Source organism: Tasmannia lanceolata, unplaced genomic scaffold (assembly GCF_043159265.1).
Source record: "Tasmannia lanceolata isolate RefF3 unplaced genomic scaffold, GAP_Taslan_0.1 ptg000006l, whole genome shotgun sequence".
NCBI classification, from domain to species: domain Eukaryota; kingdom Viridiplantae; phylum Streptophyta; class Magnoliopsida; order Canellales; family Winteraceae; genus Tasmannia; species Tasmannia lanceolata.
In genome coordinates, this window is record NW_027518683.1 from 28,712,439 (window position 1) to 28,740,144 (window position 27,706).

Here is a 27,706-nt window from a genome sequence, read left to right on the forward strand (position 1 = left end):
GGGTTCGGGTTGGCCTCGATCTGACCCGACGAGATCCAACCTGACGAACCCTTTTTGCCAACCCGAACCTGACCCAACCTGAGGTTATAAGCTTATAAAATATAAAAAATATTAAAAATGTTGGGTTGAACTTGGGTCGGGTTGTCCAAGCCCTCAACCCGAATCCGATCTGAACTCAACCCGGATTGAGAAAACTCTACCCGAACCTGAACCGGAACCCGACCCGAACTCAACCCAACCCGACTTTTTCCCGGGTTCGGGTTGAGCCCGCCCAAGTTGCACCCCTTATTGTGGCAGACTTTAAAGCTTTTCTAACGTTTACAGTGGTGCGAATTATCGTATAGGGGGTGCGTATCGATCAGTGCCAAAAAAAAAGAAAAGAAATATCTCATTTGGTGACTAATGATTAGATCGTGACCTCATTCCAAGGGGCACCTTCGTAGTATCCATAAACCCAGGGGCGTATTATCAATTGCAGCTCGCGCTATTTCATCTAAAATACCGTACTCATCGGCGTGAAAGAGGAGAGTAAAATACAAAATCTCTCTCTCTCTCTCTCTGCTCTTTTATCATTTGAACCAGATCTAGGGTTTCTAACTCTCTCTCCTCTTTTATCATTCGAACCTGATCTAGGGTTTCAAAACCTGCATTTCTGAAATTTTCTTTCTTCGAATTCGTTGGAGTTGAACTGATTTCTCTTCTGATTTCCATCGAATTCCTTTTCACTATCTTTTCACAAATCCAGGAATGAGGTAGGGTTTCTAATCTCACATTTTGTTTTTTCTTCTGTTAGGTTTTTGTTTTCTGTGATATGATGTGTATAATTTTAGATCCAGATCTCAGAATAACTGATCAAGAGGGTGAAAGATGAGCGAGAGCGAGCGTTTCCAGCTCGGAACCGTAGGGGCTTTGTCTCTGTCTGTGGTTTCTTCAGTTTCAATCGTGATTTGTAACAAGGCACTTATCAGCTCGCTAGGGTTTACTTTCGGTATGAAGATCATAGTCTTTATTACGTTAATTTGCATTATCAGAGCTAAGATTTCGTGATTTGTGGCTTGAAAATGCTGATTTTGATTTTAGTTACTATGAATTTTAGGGTTGTGTGATTTAATTGCTTGAATTTGTTGTCTTGTTGTTAAATATAAATGCGTGTAATTTTTTTTATGCCAGCGATCTCTTCTGCAAAGATCTTATTCTTCAACGAATATCAGTCTTTATTACGTTAATTTGCAATATTAGAGCTAAGATTTTTGTGATTTGTGGCGTGAAAATGCTGATTTTGATTGTAGTTACTGCGAATTTTAGGGTTGTGTGAGGCTTGAATTTGTTTTCTTTTTGTTTAATATAAATGCACATAATTTTTGTATGTGAGCTATCTCTTCTGCAAGGATCTTATTCTTCAACAAAGATCATAGACTTTATTATGTTAATTTGCAATATCAGTGATTAGTTTTTGTGGTTTGTGGGGGTGAACATGCCGATTTTAATTGTAGTTACTTTGAATTTAAGGGTTGCGTGGCTTAATTGCGTGAAGTTGTTTTCTTTTTTCTTAAATATAAATGTGTGTAATTTTTGCCTTGATTATACTTTAATTGCCATGTAATTTCTGTTCCTCATATTGGATCTTCTTGTTTAGAATACTTGAATTTAGAGTTGTTGGTTATAAGTTCTATTTATCCATTGTTGATTGTATTAGTATTTCAATTTATTACAAAATTCACATAAAATATGGCCAAAGAGTCCTTTAAACGAGGAGAAAGGTCAAGCAAGCACGAAGGTGGGTCCAATGATGGGAATGTAAGGTGTTATCCTAGAAGATGACAGAACAAAAGCTTCGCTGTCTGACAAATTGATAGAAATTCAAATTAATGGAGAATTGACGAGATAAAAGAAGAGAGGTTCTTTTTGCCGAGCTTGGATATATATATATATATATATATATATATATATATATATATATATGAGGAAAACGAGTGTGCGGTCGAGCGCACCTAAGGTTAGGTGCGCTCGAGGGCCCAAACACATGGGTCCCACATTTTTTGTGTTGATCAAAACCATTCATCTGCAAGGCCCCATCATAGATAGAGTGTGTACAAAAAATCAGGTCCATTGGATCATTCTAACCCCTCCAAAAGTGGAGGCCAAATATGGGCAGATTTGTGGCAAACGGTGTCTGTCCATTTTTACCTCCACAAATGGATAGGTTAGGATGATCCTATGGAGCTGATTTTTTGTACATACCCCATCTCTGTAAGGGCCTTTCAAATGAATGCTTTGGATCATCCTAACAAAGTGGGCCCACATGAGTTTGGGGCCCTCGACCGCACCTAAGCTTGGTGCGGTCGACCGCACAATCTTATTCCTCTCTCTCTCTCTCTCTCTATATATATATATATATATATATATATATATATATATATATATATATATATTGAATGTTGCTTGGATAGTCATATTCCTCTATATATAAACAAGCTCTGAGTATTTCAAACTTCTAAAGGTACATCTACAAATGCTGGTTTGTATACTCTGTTACCCATTCCTTCTTACCCTTAGATGTTTACATGGACTTTGTACTTGGTCTTCCTCGAACTCCGAGGGTTTCTGATAGTATGTTGGCTGTTGTTGACAGTACATAATGCTGGCAAGATTGCGAATTTATTTTTTCAAAGAGGTGTTGCGGTATGATGCTTTTTCAAACACTTATATTAGACCAAGATACTGACTTTATATATTTTTTTTCGTAACAATTTGTGGCGAAAGCTTGGGATTTCTTTGAAATTCAGAAGCTCTTATCATCCTAAAATCGACGGTCAAACAAAGGCGTTGAATCTTACATTATGAAATATGTTGAGGTCTCAAGTGGAAGTCATGGAAAATTGGGGTCTTGTACTACCAAAGATCAATTTCGACTTTAATTCTTCCAAAAATAGGACGACTGGATTGTCTCCGTTTCAAATGGTTCTTGGTCGTAATCGACAAGGAACACTTAATCTCATTCCTATGCAGCTATGCCTATTGCTGGAAAGCTGAATTACAGGATGGATTAATTGATAACTGATTTGGTGACTATTTATGAATTAGTTTGGGCTAATATTAAGGCTAGTTATGCAAAATATGAAGAGAATGTGGATAGACATTGTAGGAAGCTTATTTTGAAGTTGGAGATGAAGTGAGGGTGTACTTGTCAAATGAGAGATATTATAGTGGTGAATTTCACAAGCTCAATCCTAAGAAGATTGGTCCTTACGAGATTCTGCAGAAAATTAATAATAATACTTATAAGGTGAAATTGCCTCCAGACTTGTGTGTTAGTGTCACATTCATTGTAAAACATCTTTCACCATATTATGGGGCGCATGAAGTTGCAAAATTGAGGGTGAGTTCTTTTCAAGAGGGGGTGACTAAGGAAGTGCAAGGATATGCTGCTCATGGAGATAAAACAGTTAAACCCGTAGTTTTAAAACGCCCCCACATCCGCATCAACTCCCTTTTACCTTGGCCGCGTTGCTCTGCATCTGCGTTCCGCATTTTCCCTACAGAGTCAATAAAAACTCATTTGACTCTCCTAAATCATGACAACGTCGACCGAGTACTCGACTGCGTCATGCCGAGTCGACTAGGATTTTCTTCGGCTGCCTTCCGTGCCATATCCATGTTTTTAAACACTGGTTCGACCTGCTATTATTAAGGCGTATGAAAGGAAAGGGAAGGCTGCTGCTTGTGAACCAAAGCCAGGATCGGCTGCTGCTTGAGTAAGGGAACCAGGATCTGCTGTTTCTCGTAAATGGGAAACCAGGATTTTCAGCCACTGCTTGGATGGAACCCACTTCAATACGACACCAGTTTGAATTGTCTCTTTTATTTATTTTAGCTGGACAGTTATTTTACTTTAGTAGGAGTCTTATTTAGTTATTTTAGAAAATGAGTTTCAAATTTAGGAATTTTAAGAGTTTCCTACAATCCTACTACTGTCATTTCTTTTTAGAAAGTCCATTATATTTAGAAACCTTAGGTAGCAGCTTTTTTATATTCGCTGAGTGGTTTCCTTCTGTTTTAGATGGTCCAGGTTGGCTTCGACTCTTTGGAAAAGTCGTCAACAATTGTAGGGCCTCAAACTAAAAACGGACTTTTATGATTGCTTTTAATGCGGGGTATGACAACGTGAATCAAGAAAAGCTGTTTGTGAGTTTTTGTTGCAGGTTTATTTATTCTTTTGATCTGCTGGGTTTTAGATCAGACTTTCTGAGCAGTTTTTATCTCAATAGTTTGCTCACAGACTTGAGGTAAGTTGCTGTAATTTTTTTTTATCAAGAGCTACCCAATGACTTGATACAGGTTTTATCCTAGGTTATATCAGTTGGCTAGGGAAAATGTCAGATTAGAACACTTCCTCTTTTTTGGGATACCTGTTTTCTTGTTTGAAATAATTAGGGATATTGAAAAGATTGAAACTGACTTAATTTTTCTTGTCTCGTCTTTGAAGTTCTGTCAAGGAAAAATAGGATCTTGCATAAATTTAGGCTCCTGATATCGGCACTACCATGTTTTAATAATTTGGGTGGGGGGATGTTTAACAATAAATAAAACCTCTTTAAGTTGAGAGTATTGATGGTACTTGCATTGTGTTGATTTTAGATATATTTTTACATGAGATTAACAAATGATTGGTCCTATAATATATTTATTTATGCATCGCTGTAGTTTTTTCTATTGTTTTTTTTTAATGATAAAGATCAATTCATTAAAAAACGAAACCGAGGCGGTCTCGAAAAGATACATAGTAAAACCAAATAAAGACGAAAATTACATAGGGAAAAGACATAGACGCTAGCAAATTTGGAGGGAGAAAATCGAAGAGCTCAACTCAGCCTATGAACCCCTTCTCTGGCGAGCCTATCCACCTCACCATTTGCCGACCTCCTTATATGATTGAAAGATATCAAAGAAGATCCCACCCTGTCCAGAATCTCATCCAATAGAGCTGCGAATCTCCAAGGTACCTTAAGTGGATCTTTTAGCCATCTTATGACATTGAGAAAGTCACCTTCGACCATCACCCTGTTTATGTCTACACTTTGTAGAAACTTAAATCCTTGGTGAATGGCTTGAACTTCCGCCTCATTTGAGTCTGCTTCTCCGATTGGACCACTAAAAGTCCAAATGACCTCCCCTTTTTCGTTCCTTAATATCCCACCAATACCTGCGGTCCTCAGATTCCCCAAACTGGAACCATCGAAGTTCAATTTGAGAAACCCCTGAGGCGGAGGGGACCAAGCTTGTGCTACTTTCGGCCTATTAGAAGAGGCCATACATATCTCTCTCCACCCATGCCACAAATCATAAGTCGATACTGATATGAAATATTCTAGTGTTTGGACCCATGAGATAGACATAGCAATTACTTTATTGAATATGTACCGGGCTCCCTTAGAATAACCCTTAAATACTCTAGCATTACGTTCCTTACACAGGGCCCAAATAGTAACTAAAAAAGAAACATACCACAAGATCCTTCCGGTACCCTTCCAAGGTGCCAACTTCCAACATTCAAATAATTCCACAAGCGATGCCGGGAACACCTACTTGATCCCAAATCTACTTAAAACTTTGCCCCATACCTCTGAAGCTAACTTGGAGCGAATCAATAGATGGTCCACCGTTTCCCCTGCTTCTATACATAGGGGACAACAATCTATGAACCACATATCTCTCTTTCTAAGGAAATCAATGGTCTGGATTCTCCCAAGCATCGCTGTCCACCGAAATAGGCATACCCTCAGTGGAGCATGAATGTCCCACTTTGGCAACTTTAGAGATACTGAGGCAAGGTAGGAGATGGTGATAGAATGATTTTACCGAGAACTCTCCACCTGAGTTCCAGACCCAAATTCTTTTATCTTCCCCTAATGACTTGATGTAACAACTTTCCAGAATCTGAAGAAATCTCCCTATTGTTTCTAACTCCCTATTGAAAAATCTTCTTCTGCAGGCTGGAGACCATACCACTCTTCTATCCTGTTAAAACAATATTTAACCATAACCTCCTTATGCACCGTTAAGACAAACAACTGTGGAAATAAATCTTTCAAAGCATCCGCTGTACACCATTTGCCCCACCAGAACCTGACTCTATCCCCAGCGTAATCTCTGAACTTGATCCCTTCCATGAACTTCACTTTAAGAAACATAACATCCCTCCAAATAGTTCTCTGTGATTTTTTGAACTTATCTTCCGTGCCCCAATGACCATTACACGATCCATACTTGCTAACAATAACTTCCGCCCATAAATTGTGACCCTCCTTTCCATATCTCCAAAGCTACTTCCCTAGGAGCGCTTGATTTGTCTCTTTTATGCGTCTTATACCAAGGCCGCCAGCCTTAATGGGTTTACACACTTTCTCCCAACTTACTAAAGGGAATCCTTTTTTTTTTATCATTAGCCCCTCCCCATAAAAAACGCCTCGGGATCTTTTCAATTCTTAAAATGATGCTCATAGGACATTTGAAAACTGATAACTGGTAGATTGGGATGTTTGCCAACACCGACTTAATCAATGTCAGTCTACCCCCCCTTTGACACCAGATTTCTCTTCCATGCTTCAAGCCTTTTCTCTACCCTGGCAACAATAGGTTCCCAACTTTCCTTATTTGGTTTGCCTATCCCCAACTGAAGCCCGAAATAGGTAGAGGGCAGAGAGTCTACCGAGCACCCCATAATACCAGCCAACCCCTTTAGTTTCTCGTCTGATATGTTAATCCCGAACACTTTTGATTTGTAGAAATTTGTTCTTTGACTTGTGATCATTTCATAGCACCTAATAATCGTTTTGAGGTTCGCACAATGAGAAGATTCGAGGAGCTGAACAGTAACGTGTCATTTGCAAATTGCAAATGAGAGATCTCTATCTGATTCTCACCCACTAAAAAGCCTCTGATTAAACCTTCTAGCTTTCCTTTCATCAATAATCTGCTTAAAGTTAACTTTCAAAATAAAAATAAAAATAATCTGCTTAAAGTTTCTGCTACCAACACAAAGAGGAATGGAGAGAGGGGATCGTATTGTCTCAAACCTTTGGAAGAATTGAAAAAACCTTTTGGAGACCCGCTAACTAATACAGAAAACCAAGCTGACGATATACAATTCTTCATCCACAATCTCCATTTAGCACCGAAACCCATACGCCCCAACAAGTAATCAAGATATTGCCACTCCACCTTGTCATAGTCATTTTCCATGTCCAACTTGCATACTATTCCTTCCGACCCCATTTTAGCATGATAATCAATTGTCTTGTTAGCAATCAAGGAGCAATCCACAGTCTGCCTCTCATTAATGAAGGCACACTGAGATGAAGAAACTAATTTTGGGAGCACCCTTTTTAATCTTTCAGCAAGTACCTTCACTAAAACCTTATATAAACAACCCATTAGGCTTATAGGTCTAAAGTTTGAAATCTTTAGACCCCCCTTTACTTTTGGCACTAAAGTGATGAAAGTGGCACCAATAGCTTTATTTAACTCCATTCCGAGATAGAATTCTTCAAAGAACCTCATAATATCCTCCTTCACATAACCCCAACACTCTTGGAAAAAAGCCAAATAAAATCCTTCTGGACCCAGCGCCTTGTCTCTGCCCAAAGAAAATAACCCTCTCTCAATCTCCTCTTCCTCAAACTGCCTTTCAAGGGAACAATTGTCCATCTCCGCCAAACTATCAAAAGAGACCCCCTCAGGGTAGGGGCGGACCAACCTCTCCGAAGAGTATAATGACTGATAATAATCCACAATCTCTTTAGTTATTTTCTCCTTTCCCTCAATGATCTCTTCATCAACTTTCAATACTTCAATCCTATTTCCCCTTCTTCTCATATAAGCCATAGCATGGAAGTACGTCGTATTTTTATCACCCTCTTTCAACCACTTCACCCTTGACTTCTGCCTCCAAGAAATCACTTCTTGAAGAACAAGCCGATTGTGCTCCTCTTTCAGGAGACCAACTTCCTCCATTTCTTCTATACATGCCTCCCTGTTTTCTTCCTTCCCAACTATGTCTTTTATTCTATTAAGCAGCCATTCTTTTCTCATTGCTGTTTCCCTCTCCCTCTCCCTCTTCCATTTTCTGCGATTCTTCTTAATATGCCTCAACTTGGAACCGATCACCACGTCAGCAGGCCCCCGCTGCCTTATGCTCCACCCACCATGTCCCCAATTTCTCATCCATCTTGGGATACTCTAACCATGCTAAATCAAACCTGAAAGGGATCGGACCCCAAGATTCAATCCTGGGATCCAATAAAATCAGACAGTAATCAGACGCAGAATGAGAGAGAGAGAGCCATTTGACAAACATCCTGGAACCTATCCAACCATCTGAGGCATATAAGAAATCTGTCTAATCTGCTATGACTTTCGTTTCTCGACCATGTGAACCGAGCCCCCAAAAGAGGAATATCCATGAGTTCCTTAGCTGCAATGAACTCCGCAAAGGCTTCCATATTCTGGGTATAATGATTACACCCCAATCTCTCCTCTACGAATCTTATTTCATTAAAGTCGCCTCCAATACACCATGTGAATGGCCATCTATTGCTCACCTCCTCTAACTCTGTCCAAAACTGACCTCTTTCCTCTCTTACAACCGGCCCGTATACACCAGTAAATGTCCACAATGATTGATCACTCACGTTCTTTAATACCGTCGATAGAGAAAAACTACCAGTCCATGAATCAATTAACTCCCATTTCACAGCGTTCCAAACTATTAAAATACCCCCTGAAGCACCCATCGATTCCAACGCCACAAACTCCCAGTTATTTCTAATACCCATACCTTTGATTGCAGCTCTGTTCACTGATGACCATTTTGTTTCCTGAATGCACATAACATCGTGCTTATACTTGTAAAATACCTCCTTCACTTGAGCTTTCTTATTAAGGGTACCCAACCCATTGATATTCCATGAGAGTATCTTCATCGAGACCTTAATGTGCCTTTTAAGTTTCCCTTAGGAGTGCCTCTGACACTCCCGCTTTTCTGCTTCCCCTTCAATGCACATACTGCTGATCCTTCATAATTGATATCAGATTTAAGTCTGGCCAACTCCTTCATCATTTTCTTTGAGATAAACTCAGAATTGGCATCCAACTGAACTCTGAGGCTTAACTCTCTTTCTTCTCCTTCCCACGACATTTTTTTGAGTCTTAACATAAGGCCAGAGAATGATAATCCCAGAGTTCTACTCGTTTCCACCACGTGATTAACAAACTCCTCAATTACATCTTCCTCTGGACCATCCCAATCAATAGGGATAATGTCCTCTTCAGCTCTAACAGCCACAATCATATCTTCCACCTCTCTGACTACCACTGAAACTGATTCGGAATTCGAATTTAGGTCTGGACACTCAGGATGGGGAGAATTCTGGGTATAGTTGTGAACTGATGGATCTTGCCCGGGTACCTGCAAAGTGACATCCAATGGAGACATGAAGGGTACCAATTCTTTAGAAAATCCTACAAGCATACCTGAGTGTTGTTGCACAGATACACCGTCTTGATTAGAGTCATACAGGCCCGGTTTCTCTAAGCAAGGCTTCAGCCAAGAACTCTTATAAGAAATCACCTTACTGGTGCTTCTAACATTCTGCTCCACCAGAGGATATGTGTAACTCTTTTCTCCGTCTCTTTGCTCTTCTCTAGACTGAGAATCTGACCTTACGACTTCTTGTACAAGATCCCCAAAGTTTAGCTCCACCGCCACTTGAGAGAGATTCTCTCGAACGAGCTTGCCCACGAGACCTAGGTGATTCACATTGGGCCACAGGAACAGGGGAGAAAGAAATCAGAGGCGATCTAGGGCTTGAATACATGTTCTTTTTCTTTCCAGCATCTGCTATTTGGAGGCCCATTCGAACACCATTTAGCCAGAGATCCATTTGAGGGCTCCTCTGCACTTTTGGGCTTGGGCCTCTGACTGGAGAATCCATGTTTTGAATCATTTTTTGCACCCGTGTCCACGCACGAGACTGAGGGGTCCCCTTCAATGGGCTTTTGTGACTTCCGGTCATCCAGTCAAGACAGCTTAAATTCCTGGCTTGAGAGACTGGCTCCTCCCTGTGCGAAATAAATCCCAAGCAATTCATTTCCGGTAATTACCTCCTAGGATTATCTCTCCACACGTGTGGTCCATCGCAGGACTGGGTTCCATCAGTCTGACACCTCATCCCATGCGAATTTTTTAAAAAGCATAGGCCTCTTCACTATCCTGCACCGGGCCTGCGCCTTTATCGTGCGCCACACCGCTAATTTGCACTGGACCGATCCTCCTCTGGTCGGATTGTCACTGAGAACCAGCGCTGATATGAGCCTCCGATTCACCATTATCCGGCGGCGCTGCTGATTGAGCCCTTTTCTTTTCTACTTTCGACACTGCTATCCATTGTACGTCATCGTCTATGAAGACCGGTACCTTATTGTTTCTGGAATGTTTCCAGAGGCCAAAAGCAGGATTCAACCCTCAATGTACGTCCTTCCTTCCTTGCAAGAATCATCAATGCCAACACCCTTCAATTCTACTTCCCACTTTTTGGAAATTTTCTTCCTCCCAAGCATGAGGAGTGATCCCCTGAATTGACCACCATGAGGCTATTAGTGTCCCTGAGAAACGAGTGTAACACATTTCTAATTCAGAGAAGGGATTCTCAGGGTCTCTGCTCCAGTCATTCTTTTCCCCTCAGCATTCATCCCTTCTAGAGTGATGAGAACCTCCCTGACATCACGCCTCTTTATTAATGCCTTTCCTTGTGTCTTCGTTTTCACCCATTCCTCCATCTTACTGTATTCCATATTCGGCTCCTCTCTGATTTTACCTCATATGGCTCTCTTAACATCTGAAAGAGACTGCAGTTGTATCCTTTCTATCCACGACTCTACATTCGAGACATCCTGCGTTTGATTATCCATCGTCTGAGCTTCAGATGGAGGCTCAGCCTGCTGTCCCCTCTCTGAGACTAAAGGAGTTTGAGAACTCGTTTGCTGTCTAGGCCTCCAACAAGGTCTAGCGAGAAATCTAGCTTGGACTTGCGGTAATGGTAGGTTTTTTATCAAAACCAGACCAGATCTTGGAACATTTCAGACACATCATACGCTTTTTGAAATTTTTGAAACTGCACCTTGAGCAAATCCAGTCTCCGAAATCTCCATTCTTACGCCTTCGAGCAACACTTTCCAATCTTCTTTTCTTTTTTGAGTGCTGCACCTCCCAGGTGTCATCTCTGCTTCGATGGATTTCTGAACGAACATTTCGATTGCCCTGATCTCTCCGGTTGCCATGATTCTCCCTGCATCGCCACGGTCACCATTTCTCCGGTTGCCCTAGTTTTTTCTATTGTTCTTCTTGCCTTTCTTTTTTGGTTCTAACTGAGTAATTTTAACCGAGGAATGATAAAATGAAGGCCGCCTTTTGGAAGTCCTTGACGCCAAGGGCGCTCCAACAGTGTTGGAGAAGAATGCAGATGGGGCCTCTGCTATGTACGAACGAGTTTTTTCTCAAAGGGGGGTTTCCCGTTTCTCAAAAGAGGCTTTCCATTTTTTTCCATTTGTATTTTAAGTTACGTAAGTGACATGCGTTCGAGGTGGGACCACCCTTAGGAGAAGAAATAAAAGTCCAATTGATGAAGCTGAAATTCATGCCACCTCAACCATTCCATCTGTTCAATATCATCTATTGGGATGTCTCAATAATGGGTCACCTATGAGACGGGTCTTAACGTCAGATCACAAGCACTATTGTTCCTAACTAATCTAATTAGTAACATCTTCATAAAGAAAGAAGATTACGGGTGATCGAAAAAATTTCCATTCATCAGATTGATTAGTTCTGTCGATCAATGCAATGTTTAGGATGTGGAACATCCAAGAGTTTGCCCATCACTCGAACACTTTAGATTGATGGGCATGTGCACTGACTGGATGTTAGAGATGGTTCATACACCATGTACATAGATTCTACATCAATTCATCATTTTATAGTAGTATTTAATCATGGATTAAGGTCACTTATATCCATTAAAAATTATGAAGTTGTGTATGTTGAATATGTGAGATTACCTCCCAAATCTTTTATTAAGGATACTGTTTTTTGAATCTCTTCGACAAATGCATCTGTGAATGATTATCATTGGAGCAACATGTCCGTCACTTTCACTAAATTTTCTCTAAAAGTAAGGATGCCAGCCGAATCTTCTCCTTTCTCTCTGGTTTAGGGTTTAATTGGACCGTTCAGAACCGTAGATGAACCCATTAATGCATAAACTTATGAGAAGTAAACTGTGACCATATTACACAAGTCTTTTCATCAAGTCTCATAGAAAACCTTGAACTTGCTTGATTAGTTTGTTGATTATATCATAATTAAATGACCAAAACACCACTATCTCATAGGGATTAGTCAAGATCATAATTTCTGATCACGTGGTTTATGGGTGATTGCGTGCATCCATAGGGATTAGTCCCGCCCTAAAATGGCATGGGGATACCCTATGTCATCAAAAAAAAAAAAAACCCACTATCTCATAGAAAATGATCAAAATAGCCTCATGTGATCAGAAATGATCAAAATGTCCATATTTCATAGAAAATGATCAAAATATCTCTATCTTCTAGAAAATAATCAACCCTATCCTGTAGAAAATTATCAAAATACCCTTATCTCATGGAAATTGACCAAAATACCCCTACCTCGTATAAAATAACCAAACTGATCTTACACAAAGTATGCTGTATCTTCTTTTGTCTTGAAATTTCTGGGCTTTGGATGCATACATATTTTGAATTTTATATATATTAAATGGTTGTGCTTCCCTGATCTGTATTAAGATATTGTAGGGCTTATGTTTCTTCCCTGATTTGCAGCCACAACTTTGACAAGCTGGCATCTTCTGGTCACATTCTGTTCTCTTCATGTGGCGTTATGGATGAAACTATTCGAACACAAGCCTTTTGATGCCAGAGCTGTAATGGGCTTTGGCATACTTAATGGGATCTCTATTGGACTTTTGAATCTTAGTTTGGGTTTCAACTCTGTTGGCTTTTATCAGGTATAATCTTTTTCCTAATCCTGATGGACATATTTCTCTTGGGGCCATCTCTGGATATTGAATTTATCTTCCCATGCCTCTATAGAAATATTTATTTATCACCCTAGGTTAACAATACAGTCCATACATTTCTGATCAAATATCAGACATACTATGTTTTCTGATAATTCTTTTCTACTCATGTACTACTGTTCTAGCGCACCATCCAATGGAATTATTCAGAAACTGCATCTCATCTTGCTTGATAACTCTGTTTTGAAGTAATCGATATGTGAAGCGTCTCTTCACACAAATTAACTGTTATTACTTTGCATCAGATATATGTTTAGGAAACTGCTGTTGTTTTTATATACAAAACAACATTCCTAGGGGATAGAGGGTTTCCTTTTCATTCCAATCATGCCTTAGATTATTTTTCCCTGGGAATTGTCTTTGTTGTTTTTGAACTGTGACCGTTGTCATGGAAGATTGGTTTCATTTAATTCTATGGATTATTGTGGTCAATAATGTCCATTCTGGATGCCTTGGAGAGTTGGGCGTTCGCTCCATGGAAAGGAAAAGGAAAAACATTGTGGCGAGTCTCTTTCTTAGCTACAATGTGGGTGCTTTGGAAGGAAATTAATACTAGGATTTTCCAATGGAGCTCATTTCATCTTCAATAAAGTCATTGCCTTAACTATCTCATGCGTGAAATCTCTGCCAGCATCTACATTTGTGTCAGCTTATGATTTATGGCATGGGTGGAGAGTAATAGGCAAAGGAGTCAACAACACTACCAAAGCAGTACAAGCATGGTCGCCTCCCTCCCAAAGGGTACTAAAACTGAATTTTGATGGCTCAAGTTTAAGGAATCTAGGGCCCTCCGGTATTGGAGGCCTTGTGAGAAATGAAGGGGGGTGATGATTGGGCATTCAGGGGATCCATCGGGGTGGCAGATGCAAATGAGGCAAAAGTGAGAGCCGTATACAATGGAATTAAGCTTCTGAGAAATGTAGACCTTGATAAGGTCGTAGTGGAAGGAGATTCTCTCAATGTCATTAGATGGCTTAGAGGTTCAAAAGGGGTACCTTGGAGGTTCGCATCCATATTTGATGAAATTCAGGATAGAATAGGTGGGGCATCCATATATTTTTCCTATGTAAGGCGATCAACAAATGGTGAGGTGGATAGATTAGCTAGAGAAGGGGTGTCGAAAGACAGGCTAGATCTCTTCGATTTCCTCCCTCACTAGTTAGTTGCTTGTTATTTTCTAGCCGATGTTTTCCTTTCTTTGCTTTGCGTTGTAATGTCAAGGACCCCCTCGGTCTCTGTTTCTATTTCAATGAAATTCATTTGCCATTTAAAAAAAAAATGTCCATGTTGACGTTTCTTTGGATTGGTACTGTCATGTTGCCATTGAGGACATCCAGTACTTTACTTGGCCTTGGGTCATTAAAATATATTGTAAGAATGCCCCATTAGAATTTAAGCTCTTCATTACCTCAAGTGTTCCAGTTATCCTCCTTGTTTGGGAGAATAGGGACTTCTACTTGCTGATGTTTCATCCTCTCTTTTCATTTGCAGATGACAAAGCTGGCAATCATTCCTTTTACTGTTCTTCTAGAAACACTTTTCTTCAGGAAAATATTCAGGTCTGTTCACACTTGACATTCAAAGCTTATGTGCCTAAGATTTAAATGATTTTTACTCTATTTTGAAGTGCTCTGCATCCTTGTTTTTTGTTAGCATATTTTTGACACACAACACCTTTTTTCTATTGAAGAATTATATAGTTATTGATTTTTCCTTTGTGTTGTGTTAGAGGTGCAACATTATGACTATGAAACAGCTTCTTTGTTTGGTGAAACCTTCAGCAGTTTTGTGGAACTCATGGCCATTTTGTATGTGGTTTTGTGTGAGAGAATGAAACATTCATTCTACAGGTCCAATAATTGAGTTTCTTAAAATTATCTTTGAGCCTTGACTCTAGTTTTCCTTTTCACAGTTTCTTGATGAATAATGTCTCTATGTTAAAAAGGCAGAGTTCATTGGAGTAAAAGTAAAATCACCACAATTGGGAGCCAAAGATACCCATTGTATGATGGAAACTAATGTTAGATACAAAATTCAGAAATCCCAATGGCCTGTTTAGAAATGGCGTCGATATCTGTCTTGTGGATATGGGAAGCATGATGTCCCCTAGAGATAGTAAGTTATAGACCTCTTTATGCATACGTATATACATATAGAGATTTGCTAGGCAAGAGAAGGCAATCTTGTTCCGTTAGCCACTCCAGTTCAAGCTATACTAGTTCTTGAAAGCGGCAAGTAGTTTCAAGCCTTGAACTTTCGTCAGGGGCTGTTTTTAATGATCATGGAGTGGCTTTAGCGCTAATCGGATACGTGGAAAGCCATTTCGCTTCTGACTTTTGCATGAGAGAACAGCCCCACCTCAGAAGAATTAAATGGAAAAGACAATGTCTGCTGAAAAGTAACTTTCAAAAAAAAAAATCTGCTGAAAAGTGAGCCTGTGTGGCTGTCCTATCATGCAAAAGTCAGCCGCAAAATGGCCTAGCAAATCCCGTATGTATAAATATATATTTATTTCTTCTAACCTGTAACAAGTGCAGCTCATGTTAGCAGCTGCACAAAAATGTGTTGGACAAGAATTGCCCATAATCAATACTTAAAATGTAGTTTTAACAATGTTTTTTACTTCTTTTTTTCATCATTTAAAACAAGTTTCACTATTTTACAGAAATGGAAGTCAAATTTAATGACGGAACTATCAAAAGAAAAAAAAAGAAAAAAACCCAGACTTCTCTTCTTCATCTCCCTCGAGCAAAACCTTCTCCCCATATTTCCCCTTTTGGTTGATTGTTGGTCAGTAGCACAGTTCGGGCGGTGCCTTACTTTCGATAGTCCAACCTCTATTCAATGGGAAACAACAAGAAAGCGGCTTGATGATTCAAAAACCCTTTGTTTATTTTTGTGTGTCCCACTACATGTCGAAAAGGCCGGAGTTGGTATATGACTAGTTATCTTGTCTAGGCATAGTTGTCAAACTCTTACAAGTTGTACGAGTCAACTCCCGAGTCCAGTCGAGTCGTTGGGCTTTCTAGGCTGGTTGCATGGGTGACTTGCAGATTTTCAAACTCTTACGAGTCGTACGAGTCAACTCCTGAGTCGAGTCGAGTCGCTAGGCTTTCGAGGTGAGTCGCATGGGTGACTCGCCTCTTTTGAAGACTCGTCCAAGTCGTCTAGTGACTCGAATGAGTCGCTGGGAGTCAACTCGAAAAAATAAGACTCTTACGAGTCAACTTACGAGTCGAGTCGAGTTGCTGGGAAAGCCTCCTTGTTTTGATGGTTGAAAACTTGGAAGTTGGAACTTTGAACTTAATTATTTTTGTGCATGCAAGTTACAAGCATATAGTTATTTATATTTTTGGCTTAGTGCTTTATCTAGGTGCTATTGGGTTATAGTTTTTACATGCTTCATCTTTTTTTTTTTTTTTTTTTGAAAGTGTATGTTAACTTGCCAACTTCTCCAAAAGCTTAAGCTGTCGGAGGAAGGCGTTATTTATCTTTTATACTTTAACATTCCCCCGCACGTGTGGCCCACTTGGCAAACACGTGGCACATGTGGTCCCACTTTGGGCCGACCATCGCATAAGGATTTTTGCTATTCAGGAGGTTTGAACTTGAGACCTTTGGCTCTGATACCATGTTAACTTGCCAACTTCTCCAAAAGCTTAAGCTGTTGGAGGAAGACGTTATTTATCTTTTATACTTTAACAATGTACATGCTTCACCTTTTGATATATAGTTATATTTTTTCAACTAAATTTCTGTTCTTGTCAAAAACTCTTACGAGTCATGAGTCGAGTCGAGTCGAGTCACGAGTCATAAAATTAAGAAATCAAGTCACGAGTCGAGTCACGGGTTGACAACTATATGTCCAGGTTTCGTCGTCTGGCCTTTTTGTCGGTTGCTGGTGGCCAGATGGTGATGCAACTATACAACCACAAACTTTTATTTTTCGGTTTGAGGGTAATCAGACACAGGCCAGCTAGTCTGTGTTGGTGTGGAACAATTTGCCCCACCTGTGCGACATCGTATAACCACTCGACCTACGGCACAACTACAACTAGTGGCCAGAATTCTACAATACGGCTGTCAGAAGAAATCCCCATCTGTTTCCTTTTCCACTTTTGTTCTCTCCTCTCTCAGCAAAGTGCATCCATTTAATAGATGACACACAACGTGAGTCGTCCGAAAAAATGATATGGCAAGTGCTGTAGTTCGTGCGGAAACTCCACCTTCAGTGATTGCTTTTTCGCGGAACTTCTAGCATGTGGTGGTTGGAGATGGAGAAGATATGTCAAACTCCGAATTTTGACGTGAATCTCTGGTGATGGTGTTGGCAACGTGAATGACGGCTGTTCGGGTACGAACCCTAGGGAAAGGGGGAAGAGAAGGAGAGAAAGTTCAGGTTTGGGGGTTTTTAATTCCAGGGTATTTAGCAAAATAACATTATTTATCAAAATCATATGATGTCATTTTGGAAATTATAAGAAACTCTTTACATAAAGACCATAAAACCAATCTCAATGAAAATAAAATTTCCAAAAAACTAGGGTTTATTTATGTCCAATATAGTTTTTGTGCAGCTGCTAGAGTGAGTGGCATTTGTTATGTATTAGAAGCCTTATCCTCATTCTCCCACATACCATCACGGCTTCAAATTTCGGCCGAAACATTTTTATTTCATCTACTACCGAAACGAAATCTACTTGTATTCGGAAAAATACCAGATTTCGCCCTGTATTTAGGGATTTCGTTAATGTTTTGGTCTAAATATGTGAAATGTTCAACTTTTCAGATAAAAAAAATAAAGTTTCTGTGACTGAAAATGTCAACATTGCGACAGAAACCCTGACAAAAATGATCTCCACTCACAGAAAAGAGAAGAACAACGAGATCCCTTTAAGTAATTTCTAAAAAAACGCCATAAAAAAAACCAGCAGTGAAGAATCTCACCTGGATTTTGGTTGTGATTTCGTACCGGAATTTTTCCATGATTTTTCAAGTTTTCGGCCGAAATCTCATACCGAAATTGAAATGTTTCGGTTTCGCTGATGACTGAAACCGAAATTTAAAACCTTGCTTACCAGCAAGACTCCATTAACTTCTCATTATTGAACTCAAGATCGCTAGTTGCAAAGAGCATCCATGTGATAATTTGCTGATAACAAGTTTTGAAGGAGTTGAGAAACCTTCCTAAATTCCTTCAACAGCTTCTTCATTTTCACATCTTCCAAATTTCAACAACTTCCAAATTGCTAAAATATAGGAAGTTCTGGGTTTGGGATTAGTGTTTTCCCAATTTTGAGCATAGCTTCAAAACTCCCATGCATCATCGTGGACTCTCCCGAGTCCTTTTTCACATCTCCCAAATCTCAACTACTACTTCATTTTCACATCTCCCAAATTGTTAAATTATATGAAGTTCTGGGTTTGGGATTAGTGTTTTCCCAATTTCGAGCATAGTTTCAAAACTCCCATGCATCATCATGGACTCTCCCGTGTCGACTCCCTTTTACTTTGGCAGTGTTCTTGTCAGAGTTCGCATTTTGCCCTACAAAGTCAATCAAAACTCCTTTGACTCTCCGGAGTTATGACCGCATCAACCGAGTACTCAGCCGCATTAACCAAGTACTTGACAGCATCGTGCCGAGTCCACTAGGATTTCGTTGGCCGTGTTTTGACCCACATCTGCATTTTAAAACACTGGTTTCGAGGATATTAATAGCAGTATAGATCCCATCGTAGCGATTTTTGTAGCCCCCAACACGAAATTGAATTCATCATTGATCTTTCCGTATAAAATTTGTAACCAATTTTGTCAAATACGTCTTGAGAAGGGGAAGAGATTCTTCTCTCCTGTTTTTCCTTTGAAAATAGGAAATCTTCTGTATTTCTCTGATAGCATAAAGAGCTATCATGTCCTCCTAGATATCTTATGTAGCTTCTAGCAATTATCTATGATTTGGGATTTTTTCAGAGATGAAAGATGGGGGTTTTGTAATCAAGCCTAACATTTCTATGTTGAGCTTCTTGGTGTGCTTCAGAGCCAATTTGCTAATAATTTCTGTTAGTCCTTTACGAAAAGGGCTATTTGATTTCTTTTCGAAGTCAAGTATCAAATATATGGTTTGGTTCCTCTTCTTTCTCTATGGAAACAACCTTATAGTCACATGCTTTGATGGAGGAAAGTCTGACTTTTAGGGAGGCCGAAAATTTACACATTTTCATGAAGGGATGAGATGGCGGAAATCCATCTGAATTATTGAAGGTGTTTGAAAAAAAAAATTCTCTTAAGGGGATGACTTTTAGATGTGGTTGCTTACAACACTCTGCTGGCGTCTCTATGCCAACTGCCAAGAGGTCAAGAAGGTTTATATATTCTTCCAAGAGATGAGATCATGTGAACTTTAGCTGAAACTTTTGCACTCATGCTACTTCTTTGCTTCTTTTGAGCTGTACGGCGTTCATTCAGTTGTTAGGATCCTTGACATGATAAAATTTATAGCTTGGTGCTGAAGCTGCTTTGTGAGAAAGAAATAGTTAATTATGCATTCCAACCATTATAATAAATGATGGAGCCATGGAGGGGTGAGTTTAGATATGTGGAGCTACAATGTAATTATAGCCTGTTGTTACAACGTTCACGAGGTAAATAATATATATATATATATATGTGTGTGTGTGTGTGTGTGTGTGTGTGTGTGTGTGTGTGAATAATTCAGACTTTCCCAAGGGAGAACACCAACTGAAGCCGTCTAATCCCGTATCTCTCTGCAAGGCTTCTTGCAAGGAAGACATCGCGCTCCTGACCCCTTTCCTTACCAAAGCAAAGGAAAGTCTCAAGCTGTCTTTGCTTTGCCAGCGGATTTACCCCCTGTTGCCCCCCGATGACAACTGGAAGACCGTTTTGCCAGTTCCTCGAGTCGCGTTCGGTCACAGCCGTAAAACACTCTCTGAATTTATAGAGGATTCGAACCCCTACTGCTGAATGCACTATTTGTGAGTCCAGTCAGTGGGAAACCAACTCATATTCTAGTCAGCGGGGAACTGGATATATGTATTAACAAATAGCCAAAGAGGGAAGGAGTCACTAGCCGGTCTAGAATCACCTACTTCCGGCGTTGGACACTTTACACAATATGGAGGTCTGTTAGGAACCTCCTTGGAACGGTTGTGTCCTCATACTAGCTCTCATTAATGTTGCACACGACAACTTGGGCTATCTCTATTGAAATGAGAGTGGGAATATCAGCTCCTATAAATGTTTGCATTTACATATGTATGTATATTCATGTATATAACATAGTTAGAAAGCTCATTGAATGATTTGAGACTCAACTGAGTCGATTTGGCTTGAGTTAGCATTCAGACTAAAATTTGCATGGAATCTTTTGACTTCGCTTGGGCCTAACTCGTCTTGAATCAACTCTTTGTCAAAAACTCAGACCAAGTCTTGCAAACTTGCGTTTTCAAAAATGTAGATCATGGAAAAAAAGGACGAAAAACTCAAGCCCGAACATCAACCATCAAGAGTGGAGAAAGTAAAAAATTTCCAAGGACGCCCTTGCCACTCCCTCCCTAGCGAGCCGATCAGCCTTACTGTTAGCCGCTCTTCTCACATGGTGAAATGAGATGGAGGATCCCACCGCTCGATCCAAAATCTCATCAACCCCCCGTTCAAACCTCCATGGATAAGCAAGACTTCTGCTAAGCCATTGAATGTTTCTTTTAATAAATTTTCTTTGTCAAATAATAATCAATGAAAAGAAGAATCCTTTCATTTGCTGTAGATCGTAGCTGCTTGTCTCATCTCTGAATGGCAATGTTCTCATGGCGGTTTGTTTTTCCTGCAACTTAATAACTGACTTCTCTATTATAGTTTTAGTCAGGCTTCAATCAGCTAGCTACTCTTGTTTTACTTTCTTGAATCTGGCCCTTCATTTTCCATGCTTGGGTCTTAGTCTTACATGCAGTTTTTATACTTCAACACAAAAATTACATATTATGATATTCTGCACCCTTCAGTGGCAGAATTCTTCAAATTGTGTTCCCCCGTGTTTGAACTGCTATGGTTGAACATGCTTGGGTCTTAGTCTTACATGCAGTTTTTATACTTTAATTCACGCCGACCACTTATTTTTGTTGAGGAAACTTGTACCACTCATGTGTATCCCAGTCTATCTGAACTGTGATTTATGCCGTCCTTTTTATTCTTTTACCTGTTTATTACTGTAATGTTCTACTTCAAATTGTGCTCCCTCATGTTTGAACTAGTATGGTTGAACTTTAATTCACGCCAACCACTTAATTTTGTTGAGGAAACTTGTATCACTCATGTGTATCCCAGTCTATCTGAACTGTGATTTATGCCGTCCTATTTATTCTTTTACCTGTTTATGACTGTAATGTTCTAAAGTTTTCTTCTATTTGCAGTCGGACTATCCAGTTCTCACTTGTCATCCTTCTTTTGGGTGTTGGCATTGCCACTGTGACGGATCTCCAGCTCAATGTTCTGGGTTCTGTCTTATCTCTCCTTGCAGTTGTTACAACCTGCATTGCTCAAATTGTATCCTTTCCAAGTGATATAACCTTTGTTCTTCATTTACTCTAAAGCTTCCATTTTAAAGAAAAGCAATTGAATTTCGCGTATCAGGCAGGATGTAATGAGAGTTGTCATTTAACTGGAATTTATTTCAAATGCTTTCCTTCCTCTCCAAGTGAAAAACTAGTGCTGGCAACATATTTCTTTTTTTAAATGGGCGTTTAACCATGGATTTAAGTTTCGGTTTCGGTTTTAGTCCCTACCGAAACCTCTTTTTTTTTCAAATTTCAGTCATTTTGGCCAAGATTTTTACAATTTCGGTCAAAATAATCAAATTTAGGCCGAAATCCAAACCGAAATCTGAAAATTTTAGATTGGCCGAAATTTTGGATTTCGGCCAAAATTACCATGCATTTAACTAGGATGATGCAGTATGCTAATTCAGACATGAATAGTCGTCTCAAACTTAGGTTTTAAAAGTTTGTTGTTTAAGACCTTAATCAGTTCTCAGATGACAAACACTATCCAGAAGCGGTTTAAGGTCTCTTCGACCCAACTCTTATATCAATCTTGCCCCTATCAAGCAATGACCCTGTTCATCACCGGTCCATTTCTCGATGGACTTTTGACAAATCAAAATGTTTTTGCCTTCAAGTATACACCTCAAGTGCTGGTATGCATTGCAAAACATTTGGATGCTATTTTTCTTCCCTTAAATTCTTTGTTCAAATTTTTTACGACTAAATAATTTTCCATGCAGGTTTTCATTGTGCTGTCGTGCCTTATCTCTGTTTCTGTTAACTTTAGTACTTTTCTCGTAATTGGAAAAACATCTCCTGTCACTTATCAAGTCCTGGGACATCTGAAAACGTGTCTGGTTTTGGCTTTTGGATATACTCTACTTCATGATCCATTTAGCTGGCGGAATATTTTTGGCATCCTGGTTGCTTTAGTTGGAATGATCCTTTATTCTTACTTTTGCAATCTTGAGGGCCAACAAAAGGCTAATGAGGCATCTGCACAATTGTCTCAGGTACTTTCAATTTCTTCCATTTTCCATTTATTCATTAAATTTTGTTCCACTAAGAGGACTACTTCCAAAAATTAGCCAATAGATCAGAAGAGGTGTTTGCTTCTCTATCAATATGAGTAAATAAACACTATACATCCGTCAAAAGATTGAATATCTCTCTAACAAAACGTCTACGGGTCTGAGATTATGGAATGAGATGCCAAGATTGCAATTTTGTTTTCTCTTTCTTTTGCTCTACCTCTGTCTAGTTTGCCTTGTTTGTATTCATGCTTTCTTATTTATAAGAATTTAATTATTGAAAAAAAATATCAGTTGCTTATCAAGTGATATAATATTAGCATATATAAATTTCCATCTTTTGGTATATGAATGGTACCTTGTTCATGTTTAATTAAGGCTACTGATATTGGCACTACAATGTTTTGATAATGGGGCGAACTCACCTTGTCTTTTCGGGCATGTTTGGATCTAGGGAATAGAAAATTATAGAAGATGTCATTTTCCTCGAAATTATGAACTCCCCCTTCATTTTTTTCTCCTCCTTAGTAGCATTTAGTGTTGTGGCTTGTATTGAGAGAGAGAGAGAGAGAGAGAGAGAGAGAGAGAGAGAGAGGCCATGCGAGGGACAGAGGTAACATGGCATGGATAAGCTGTGAGTTCATCAGCAAGAGAGACCAGCTTCATGTGATGCGGTGGACAGACGTAACATAGCATGGATAAGCAGTGAGTTCGTCAGCCTGACCATGAAAATTTGTTGAACCCGAGGAATTCGCCGAGCACTAAATCTTCACGGATGACGGGTTGTTAGCTGTATCTAAGGTGGGAGAAGAAGAAGCCATCCAGGGAGAAGAAGATAATACAAGTGCCATTGTGCTGGCTGAGCTTCTCGTTGCCTGACGCTTTGTGATCAGAAATCTGGATAAGGAATTTATTGAAAACAAAGCGGAAACTTTACATCTTTTCATGCTGCGACTTGATGTTTGGCAGAAAGAACATGAACGGAAAAATGCACAATTAATGCAAAAATACATCCGCGACTTTTTAGGTTAGAAACATGCATATTGTATATACACACCTTTCAATGCTGCATATAGAATACGATTGTGAGCGTGGGATCTGGGAATTTTGACATCCATTTTTTCTCTCCCTTCTTATATGTTGTGCCTAAATATATATGAGAAAACAGTTCCTGCGCTCGAGCGCTGATAAGCTTATCTGCGCTCAAGTGTAGGAAACATGGTGGGCCCACCTTTTTTTGGTGATCCTAAGCATTCAGTTGAAAGGCCCCGTCATGGATAAGGTGTGTACCAAAATCAGCTCCATTGGAGCGGTTTTTGTCTCTTTGAGGTCGCGCTACCTGGAAGCTCCTTCCTAATGAGCGTTGAATCATGATTCCGGGGCGCAAGCGGCACCCATGAGGGAAGATTCCTGCTTTTAAGATCGGGAATTCGGGATATACAATCGGAGGCAGAAAAAGCGGTTCATCAAGGTTTGAAATTGTTAGCAAGGGATTGGGTGGAAAATGTGCGAGTAGAAGGCCATTCTATGAATGCCATCAAGTTGTTCAAGAAATCCCAAAAGCCACCTTGGTGGTTTGATCATCTCTTTGATGAAGTGTTCCATTGGATGGCTCGGTTCTCTTGGTCTTTTCTTCATGTTCGCCGCTCCGCTAACCAAGTGGGTGATCTTGCGAGAGATGGAGTTTCTAAGGACGCGCTAGGTCTTTTTGATTCTCTCCCCCCTTAAAGCTTTATTTTCGCCGTGGTATCTTGTTTTCTATTTGGCTTATTTCGCCTTGTATCTTGACCATCTCGGCCTTTTTCTCAATCAAATTGGCTATCATTTTTTAAAAATCGGGATATACAATCAATTTTAAAGTGTGCGAGCTCATTTCTTTACTCTTTTTAGCTATTTTGTTCGTCTACCCCCTATTTGTAGTATGGAAATCATCCACTAAATAGGGAGAAGTCTTACAAAATGACATGGTCAGCATGTGAGATGTGTTGGTTTCTGTTAGGATTTTTTTTGCTTTTACTGAGTAAGCATTTAGGATTTTTTTTGCTTTTACTGAGTAAGCATTAGATTGGAGTTGTTTGGAGAGAGGCAATTCACAATAGAACAAATCTTGGAAGCCTTGTTATATTTCAAGCATGTAAATGCAAAAGAAAGGCAAAGGGTGGTGGTTCCTTGGAGAGAAAAAGTTGTTTCTCGAACCTTTACACACGGGAATCGTTCTAGCCATTCACCCTTTCCCTTACACATGAACAAAGCAACAACTAAATGCTGGAACAACTAATAGTGAGCCATTGTTGCATTATTCTAGTTTGCAATTCGTTTATTTGAATGAATTATGTTGAACCAGCTCACATGATACAGGTTCACAATATGGTCATATGGATCGTAAACCAGGTAAACACTAGTCCAACGCCAAGTGACAACAATTATTCTAATTTTCTTCCCTTAATTGGGTTTAACATGTTATTCTAATTTTCTTCCCTTAAATCAGGTAAACACTAGTCCAATGCCAAGTGATTCCCAACAATTATTCTAATTTTCTTCCCTTAATTGGGTTTAACATGTTAAAATTTAGTTGAAACAAATGCTTCATTATAATACATTTAATTTGTGTAGTTGATTAATTAGGATATCTAGATGGGATTTGCTAGGGACCATCGCAGAAGGCATTTCGCTGTGCGGCTGTTGCATGAGAGTGCAGCCGCAGATGAATTAAATGAATGAGACATAATCTGATCCTGTGTGGCTGCTTCCTCATGCAACAGCCGGTCCCTGAAATGTGCCTTCTACGATGGTCCCTAGCAAATCCTATCTAGAATATACATTATGTGACTAGGTGCTAGTGTAATGTGGTTGTATCTCCCACCAGTGTCAGCTCCTAGACATTATAGGTGATATGATTTGTCAATAGTGTCCTCGCTTTATTAGCTACCAGAAGCAGCAGGAATCCAAATCAGGAGTGGCAAGAGAAACTCAACTCAACTCAACAAAGCCTTTGTCCCAAACTAGTCGGGGTCGGCTAACGAATCCTTTAGAAAATTTTCATGAAGAAGGTGAAAGAATCTACCCGGCTCAAATTGAGTAAGTCTAATCTTGACACTAGTTGGGTTCGTCTGCATGGATCATTTTCTTCCATTCTCTCCTATCCAAGGTCATGTTCTCTGTCATGTTCCTAGCTATCAAGTATTTCCTTACTGTTTCTACCCGAGTTGTTTTCGGTCTGCTCTTTTTACTCCAACTTGGCACAAGTCACTTCTTCTCACTGAAGCATCTAAAAGCCTTCGTTGGATATGCCCAAACCATCTTAAGCGGTGTTCTCTCATCTTCTCCTCAATTGGTGCCACCCTCACCTTTTTACGGATGTCTTCATTTTTAATTCTATCTAACCTTGTGCCGCCGCACATCCATCTAAGCATTCGCACCTCCGCTACACTCATCTTATGAATATGCTGCTTCTTGGCGGCCCAACATTCTGAGCCGTTTAGCATGGCTGGCCTCACAGCTTCTTATAAAACTTTCCCTTTAACTTGGTAGGTGTTTTACGGTCACACAACTCCTGGAGCATGCTTTAGCTTCAACCAACTTGCTCTTATTATGTGGTTAACATCCTCTTCAATCTCTTCTTCCAGAGAAAGTAGAAAATAATTTATATAATGACTTGAAGCGTCTAAGCATTGTCAGATTCTAGAGTATTGGCACCCAAGCTGAAGATTTTTTATGGCTGTAATTGCTACTTCACAGTACATGAGTCTACGAATCTACATTTCATTCTCTTTTCTGCTTTTGTGCTGGTAAATAGTAACGGAACCAAAACTTTATTGTGTTGGGCCCGGGAAGATACAACTATACAATTTGTGAATGTCATTTATAAACTTTCTTATTTGTTTAATTTATCGTAATTTCTCCTGTCATCTCTAAAGTGCTAATTCTCCCTTCTCACAAACTGTAACAGGCAAAGGAGAGCGAGTCAGATCCTCTAATAAACGTCGAAAATGGAACAGGCCTCATTACAGATGGTGTAGTTCCAATAGCCCCTGTGTGGAGCTCAGACAAAGATCTGCGTGCATAAAATCAACTTCAATCAAAATTAATAGACATTGGGCAAAAAAACATCCGATAAAACTCTTATGACTGCCAAGGCGTTGCAAAGAAAATCCGTGTGGATTGCATCTCCAAGTGGTGGGTTTTGTCGAGATGACAAGTCTATAAAACTGGTTATGACAGTTTGGAAGAAATATATTTGTTTTCTTCAACAGATTTGATGTCATTTTATGACCGAACATTTGGTTCTTGTTTTTGAGACATCCCCGTTGTTTATCTCACTACCAGATGTCAATTCTTATACTTGGAAATGATAATATGTTCAGATTCTTCCCTCTGATAAAAGCTTGATAATCTTCTTTCGCATGAACAATGATGATATGGGTAGTGAACCAAATCTGTAGCAGTTTGTATATTTTGCAGTTTAAGAAATTATTGAAGGTTAAGTGCTTCATTTATCAGGAGTTTCTTGGTATTTTTATGTCTTATTATATTTATTTCTTAATTAAGTGAATTACTCCGGCAAGATCGGGATGTGCTCTGTTTATTCTATATTCTAAGCATTCTCGAAAATACCTAAGATCTTGCACAACAAGATGGAGAAAATATACGCCAACAAGCCACAACCACAAAGTGAGCAAATCACAAGCAACCACAAGAAGGCAAGAATATACGTGGTTCACCACAATGGGCTTCTCCACCGATAAAGCAACACTCATCAATACACTCTTTAGAATCAAAATAGTATAATGTTACCCCTACCGGTAAAATCCACAGATAAAACCCGTCTCTCCAACTTTGTATGTAGCCACAATATAACCTCCAAGTCTCTACACCGAGTACATGGAAAAATCCTCCTTCAAGAAGTAGTTAGAAAATCCTCCAACACAATGCATGTGCTACAGT

At 39.6% G+C, this 27,706-nt stretch overlaps 1 protein-coding gene across 2 annotated transcripts; it reads left to right on the forward strand.

Annotated features, from left to right (window-relative positions):
- The first annotated feature begins 488 nt into the window (after positions 1 to 488).
- On the forward strand, positions 489 to 27,264 carry LOC143880209 (UDP-xylose transporter 3). Of its 2 annotated transcripts, none has more exons than XM_077383021.1 (8): positions 489 to 752; positions 831 to 988; positions 12,919 to 13,103; positions 14,667 to 14,734; positions 21,603 to 21,735; positions 22,223 to 22,384; positions 22,472 to 22,744; positions 26,712 to 27,264. In XM_077383021.1, the coding sequence occupies exons 2-8, from the start codon at positions 868 to 870 to the stop codon at positions 26,826 to 26,828; spliced, it is 1,059 nt and encodes a 352-aa protein (XP_077239136.1). In that variant the 5' UTR covers positions 489 to 752; positions 831 to 867; the 3' UTR covers positions 26,829 to 27,264. The 2 variants fall into 2 exon arrangements, with proteins under 2 accessions (XP_077239136.1, XP_077239137.1); XM_077383022.1 differs by having other exon boundaries at positions 837 to 988.
- The last annotated feature ends 442 nt before the right edge of the window (positions 27,265 to 27,706 follow it).

Excerpts from the sequence above, each read along its gene's own strand:
- LOC143880209 (XM_077383021.1), top strand. The coding sequence starts at position 868 with ATGAGCGAGAGCGAGCGTTTCCAGCTCGGAACCGTAGGGGCTTTGTCT. Across the intron at positions 21,736-22,222 it reads CAACCTGCATTGCTCAAATT|ATGACAAACACTATCCAGAA; the intron begins GTATCCTTTCCA and ends ATCAGTTCTCAG. Across the intron at positions 22,385-22,471 it reads AGTATACACCTCAAGTGCTG|GTTTTCATTGTGCTGTCGTG; the intron begins GTATGCATTGCA and ends TTTTCCATGCAG.